Below are 6,723 nucleotides of genomic sequence, written 5' to 3' on the forward strand. Positions count from 1 at the left end.
GTTTCTCATGCACCAAATCACGGGTGCTCTTCCGAAGCAGAACCTCCTCGGAGGCGAAGCTCCGGACGACCTCAGCGCTGTTAGGGGACGTAGAATATTCGACCTCTCACGCTTTATGAATCAGTAGGCCTATTACCTTTTCCACTTTACTCAATAAATCCGAGGTCCTCGTGCTGATAGACTTTATTACCTCTCCGTCTCATTTTATCTGGTCAAGTAACTAGGCATTCTGTTTTTCCCAACAATGTCCCTTGCCTTGTCTTAAGGGGGGGGAGGGGCGGGGGTGGTGCTAGTAGTAAACGAATAGGCCTGCCGATGATATCTGCCAGTCTGAACAAGTAAACAAGGTCTTTAGTCATTGTTGCATCCACCCCTTAGTGGGCGGTGATAAACGTTACATAATATGACTATATCTTGCAATCGGAGAATACCACAACCACAACCTAGTCAGCTCATACGTGGCCGCGTCGATTGCTGTCCATTTCATTGCGCTAGGATCAAAGTCAAAGCTTTTTTCTTCCCATTGCAATCGGTAGGTAATTGCATTTCTAATCCTTACTAACAAAACGAAGCGTGCCAACTGAAGTAGGCTATTCATGTTTAAAGTTTAATATTTCTAGTGCTTATTCTCAGTCGCATGCTTCCAAATATATCGGTCAATGAATAGCCTACGTGCACCGTGAAACTTTCTTGTAACAGCCATTAATCAGTAACAAATCAAACAGGACCAAACCAACACTTTTCAAGACCTAAGTCCAGTCGGCTCAGGGGCAGGAATTGTTGCCAAAATTGCGCAAAAAACAACTCACGAACATCGCAGTGTCATCACTAAATAATAATATCAATATCAATAATGTATATTTATTTATTGTCAATGTTTTCTTATCAATGCTGCTGAAGCAAATTCCGTGTATACATTTGACCATCCTACACCCCCAGAGAAGTTTGCAGAATGACTCGCCGTGTGGCCGTGATTGGAGCAGGGAGCTCGGGTCTTGTCTGCATCAAGACCTGCCTTGACGAGGGCCTGGAGCCCGTCTGCTTTGAGAGCAGCGATGACATCGGCGGTCTGTGGAGATTTAAGGTACAGCATACTCTCGAGCCCCTAGCATGTCCTTTACGGTCACATTCACCTTTTAAGAAGAATTGGAGCAGAATAGGAATGACAAGAAAAAACAAAAATATATTTATTCAAGTTCAAGTTATTCTTTTTTCCCCTAAAAGGGGAAATTGTTTTGCAGCCAGGGACACAATGAATACAGAGCAGACCGACAGCCCATAAAAATAACCATAACACAACAATAAACACTCGGGTAGTTCAGACAAGTTCAGATACAGTGCAATCACTTTTGCACTGTACTTTTGACAGTGATCAAAAACAGATGCTGTTTACTATTTATGATCCCACTGGCAGGAGGGGAAAAGAAGACCGTTGTTATAAAGGTCTATAACCTGGGCCTGACTCAAACTCCTACATATTTGGCTTGCCACCTTACACAGCCTTCCACATCAGTTCTGTTCTATATTGACATCTATAAAACTAAGTATGCTAGGCTGCATTGCTTGGCAACCATTTGTGTTTTTATGGCTTCGACAGCTGTTCTAGTCACTGATCACCACAGCCTCTCATGACTTATTGATTATTACATGAGTAGCAGAAATTTCAATCAATGAAGTGATGATTATGATGGTGGTGGTGGTGAGTCAGATGGTGGAGGTGAGTCTGATGGTGTGGTGAGTCGGATGATGGGGTAGAGATTGATGGTGGTGGTGGTGGTGATGTCTACAGGAGAACCCAGAGCCAAATAGAGCCAGTATCTATCACTCGGTCATCATCAATACCTCCAAGGAGATGATGTGCTACAGTGATTTCCCCATCCCTGCTGAATACCCCAACTACATGCACAACTCCCTCATCATGGAGTACTTCAGGATGTACGCCGAACACTTCCAGCTCACCAAGCACATACGCTTCAAGGTGAGGAAGATCCATGCAGAACTATTGGAAATAGTAAACAACAAAAATGTCCTGACCTGAATATCAGCATTCAAGAAGACATTCAAAATAAACATTTGATACTCACTGTTTCTCTCTGTCTGTGGTTCTCAGACTACAGTGCTTCAGGTGAAGCAGAGAACTGACTTCTCCCATTCGGGTCAGTGGGACGTGGAGACGGAGAACAGCGAAGGGAAGCGCCAGAAGCACATCTTCGATGCAGTGATGATCTGTATCGGACACCACTGTCACCCAAACATGCCCTTGCACGACTTCCCAGGTATCTGTTGTCCACTACCTGATTACACCACTAAGGTGCGCTCTACTGTTATGTAGTGTGTTGTAGGGTCTAGACCTACAGTACTGTGCTACATGCTTACCTTCAATATACTTACTCTTGAACGTATGTCGGTCTCCTGTGCTTATTATACTACTTGCAACATAACAGTATCGATTCCCCATTCATCACAACCTGAGAAGTATTATCAGTATGCATACTGATAATACTACTCAGGTTGTATGATTAAGGAAGCCCTATTAAGACATATCACATTCTGTATTTGATCTGGTGCCCCATTGAGAGGGTCATCCACCCCTGTATTAATATAGTAATTTACCCCAAACCAGTGTCTTTTTAACCTCAGACGGTACTGAAATTACAAATCTATTTTAAAAAAGTTTATTAATTTTTTTTTTTGGGGTGGGCCCTGCTGGCCAGGGGGCCCCATGCAGCTGCTTAGTTTGCTTATGCCTCGGGCCGGCCCTGCATAAAGTAATGTCATGTGAACATTAAGTGTGTGTGAGGGAATAAAGGATCTGTATTTGTCAGTGCCACCACTATTCCATTTATACTTTTGAGATATAATGCCCCATATGGTGTGCATTGGAGTGAACAGAGCATTTTCTTTTGGAATGAGGACACCCAGCTGGACTCTGTTTATCTAATGTTAATGAGTAACCGACTACTTAAGGTAATTTAACCGACTTGCCTAGGGATAGGCATAGATGACCAACCACAAGTTCATCTTGTCTTTGGTTTCTGCCTCTGTAGATTATTTAAAGGTCCCATGACATGCCACCAGGTGTGAGTGTGATTAGCCGTACAAGCCGTTCTGGAAATCTGCCCCTTATGACATCACAGGTGGGCGTGTCCACCTAGATGTGTGAAAGATAGATCAGCAAAGTTTTCTACAGTCCAATGGGTAGGCTGGTAGACTGATCTATCCAGCACACATCTAGGTGGAGACGCCCATCTGTGATGTCATAAGCGGCACATTTCTAAAACGGCTTGTAACGGCTAATCACACCACACCTGGTGGCATGTCACGGGACCTTTAACAATGGGGGAACTGAGCAGAGTATTTGCTCCTCCTTTGTCTCCTAGGCATGGACTCGTTTAAGGGAGTGTACTTCCACAGTCGCGACTACAAGACCCCAGAGCAGTGGAGGAACAAGAAGGTGGTGGTGATTGGAATAGGAAACTCAGGAGGAGACATCGCTGTGGAGCTCAGCAGGGTCACCAAGCAGGTTCACCACACTCGTGTCCTTTATAGTTGCCTGACATCGCCATACCTAATGCGTATTAGTCTGGAGCCTCTCAGTGATTTACAAGGGGCATTGTCCTTAAGGGGTTGGACCCAAATGTCTCTGGATGCGTTTGCATAGACAACCAATCAGAGCATCAGAAAACGAGAGCTGCATCTGTATACTTAACTTTTAACAAAGTACAAAGTACGGCAAACATCTCTTTCTTTTCAACAAATGTTTTAACTACAGATATTCTTTATAAAATATAAATTCAAGTTTGTTTAATCCTGCCATGGTAGTAGATTCTACAGACCGTTCCACATCATCGGCAGCCACCATGGTCATCTACTTATCTAATTTGCCCAACGTCGTCTGGAAATCTGTTGGAAGGGGGGGCCAAACCATCGGCCAAGTTAAATATGAGCATCCAGATTTGTTTGGTTCCCAGGCTGCCTTTATAGACCCATAAATGCTTTCTAAAACCTAGACTGGAATTGCTTAATGCGTTACCCATTTTCACATCAAATCAAATTTAATTTTATTATTCTTCGTCGTGGTCATCCATTTGATTGTTTCATTCATTCTGTAACCTCTCTTTAACATTGGAATGATATCCATACTGCCTACCTTTTCTATGTAATAAATTACATATCGATTCACCTGTCTTCTCTTCAGGTTTACCTGAGCACTCGGAGGGGTGCTTGGATCCTAAACCGAGTTGGAGACAATGGCTGGCCCCTGGATCTGACCTTCAACAGGGTCTTGAATTTTGTGAGATTTCTCCTCCCATTTAATGTCTTCTGCAGCCTGGGAGAGAGAGCTCTCAACCAACGGTTCAACCACAGGCTGTACAATCTACAGCCAAAACACAGGTAGTCCCATGATCATCTGCCCAGTCATGTTCTAACACAGTTTTTTTCATGTATCCAAAGATGAACTGAACAAAATCTTACAGGTTGTTCAATCAACATCCCACCGTCAATGATGAACTGCCCAACCGCATCCTGTCCGGAACAGTTCAGGTGAAGCCCAACATCCGCAGATTCCAAGGATCCAGTGTGGAGTTTGACGATGGCAGTGTAGTCGAGGATATTGACCTGGTGGTAAGTGTGATGAAATCACACAGTCTCTCTCACACACACACACACAGTACTATTACCCAATTCTGTACTCTTGATCACATTATCAATGTGATCCCCTTGTGTTGCAGGTATTTGCCACTGGGTACAGCTTTTCATTTCCGTTTCTCGCCTCCAATGTGCTGCCAGTCTCTGGGAACAAGGCCTCACTTTATAAGTACGTGTTCCCTCCGGATTTGGAGAGGAACACGCTGGCCGTCATTGGACTGGTGCAGCCGCTGGGAGCCATCATGCCCATCTCTGAGATCCAAGCCCGGTGGGCCACCCGGGTCTTCAAAGGTGACACGCTCCGTTTGTCTAAGCGTCTCAAGTCTCCCTGTTCTCTACCTACAGTGGAAACCACTCAAACTCAACCATATTCTTATTCCACACAGGATGTGTCAAGTGTCCTTCGGTAGCCGCCATGCTGAGAGAGGTCGAGTGCAAGCAGGAGACCATGGCTAGAAGGTGTTGCGATGAATTAAGTCTACCGGTGGGGGTTTGGTTAAACATGTGGTTTTAACACACGTCTCTGTCTCAGGTATGTATCCAGTCCAAGGCACACCATCCAGGTTGACTTTGTCGACTACATGGATGAGGTAGCAGACCAGCTTGGGGTGCGACCCAGTATTCTCAGGCTGTTTCTGACAGACCCCAGAGTGGCACTCAGTGTACTGTTTGGCCCCGCCACCCCCTACCAGTACCGTCTGAGAGGTCCAGGAAAGTGGGCTGGGGCTCGTCAGGCTATCCTGACCCAGTGGGACAGGGTGATCCAACCCATGATGACCAATGGATGTAATCACCCCGAGCCCAAGCGCTCTGTCGTAGTGCCCTTGGTTCTGCTGGTTGCTGCGCTGGGTGTGGCTTCCTGTTATAACAGGAACAGCCTCCCCTCCATAGTGCAGGACCCTTCTGCACTTCTAGACAGGATCAAGGGCTTTGTGCCTGCATGGGGAGCTGGAAGTAGTGCTTAAAGACAAGGTGCAATGCTCCTCCTAAAATATAGGACTGATGGGATTTAGGTGCTTCAGTTTGATTGGGAGTACTGCTTCAGTCAATTGGGTCAAGATAAATTATCCATATTTAAATATTAAGAGGTAGTTTATCTATCTTAAGAGGTGATAAGACATATACATGTAACAATAACGTATGAAGAACTTGCATGCGTATTGTATGCACTTGACATGATCAAGAAAATAGACAAAAAACTATCAACAAATGATCTTGCCATTACACAAATGATGTAAGGTTTGGATTTTTCTAATGTTAAATGATGAAATATTTTGTAGATATGGTTAGAATAGGTATGTTTGACAATTAATTATACTATAGATATGGTTTGAATATGTACACATATCAATTGAAAGGATTAACTAAATAATCTGTTGTTAAATCATTGTTTTGCCTAGACTTGATAGGACCGTTCACTTGATTTCTTCAATTGCCCCTTGGGGACAAATAAAGTTTTTTTGAATTTGAATTGAATTTGGAGTCTCAGGCAGCTCATTATTAATTTATACATTTTTGTAAGATGTATGTAGATACATAATGTAGATATTATGTAAGAGTATACAGTTTTACCTTGTGGAAACACATGCATCAATGCATTGAGATAAACGAATCCTATTCACTCTATAAATAACATGATGGTATTAAATCAATCGTTAATTAAAACGTGTGGTGAATTATTGACAATTATAATCATATTACTATGGGGTATTTAAACTGGGGCACCTAACACTTCCTTGCCAATTGATTTAAACCATAACAGAAGTTGAGAACTTCACTCACTTAATATACATAGATTATATCAACAAACTACAACTACAAACACATCTACGTAAACAAATATATCACAGGATGAAGGATAAATTATGAATATATGGTCAGAATTAAACTAGAAATCTGCCAATTGCTTATGTAGTATGAGTAAGGCATGGTCAACCACTGTAAGTCAGGTATAATTGCTTTAAGGCAGATGTAGTAAAATAAATTTATTGTATTTAAGGTCTCATGAATTTTATTATCATTTAAACCAAGCCAACAAGACCCAAAATCACTGCACTGTATCCAAAACATGAT

At 43.0% G+C, this 6,723-nt stretch overlaps 1 protein-coding gene across 1 annotated transcript; it reads left to right on the forward strand.

Annotated features, from left to right (window-relative positions):
* Positions 1-412: 412 nt before the first annotated feature.
* LOC311353186 (flavin-containing monooxygenase 5-like) lies at positions 413-6,315 on the forward strand. The gene is made up of 10 exons (XM_084473013.1): positions 413-532; positions 940-1,084; positions 1,790-1,978; positions 2,111-2,276; positions 3,381-3,523; positions 4,199-4,395; positions 4,479-4,626; positions 4,734-4,941; positions 5,037-5,109; positions 5,183-6,315. The coding sequence occupies exons 2-10, from the start codon at positions 953-955 to the stop codon at positions 5,613-5,615; spliced, it is 1,689 nt and encodes a 562-aa protein (XP_084329139.1). The 5' UTR covers positions 413-532; positions 940-952; the 3' UTR covers positions 5,616-6,315.
* The last annotated feature ends 408 nt before the right edge of the window (positions 6,316-6,723 follow it).

This window comes from Micromesistius poutassou (assembly GCF_964030765.1).
Source record: "Micromesistius poutassou genome assembly, chromosome: 9".
NCBI lineage: Eukaryota > Metazoa > Chordata > Actinopteri > Gadiformes > Gadidae > Micromesistius > Micromesistius poutassou.

Bases quoted from the DNA above. Each gene is read 5' to 3' on its own strand.
- LOC311353186 (XM_084473013.1), top strand. From the start codon at position 953: ATGACTCGCCGTGTGGCCGTGATTGGAGCAGGGAGCTCGGGTCTTGTC. The intron at 1,085-1,789 runs GTACAGCATACT...TGATGTCTACAG, and splicing joins GCGGTCTGTGGAGATTTAAG to GAGAACCCAGAGCCAAATAG. The intron at 1,979-2,110 runs GTGAGGAAGATC...TGTGGTTCTCAG, and splicing joins CCAAGCACATACGCTTCAAG to ACTACAGTGCTTCAGGTGAA.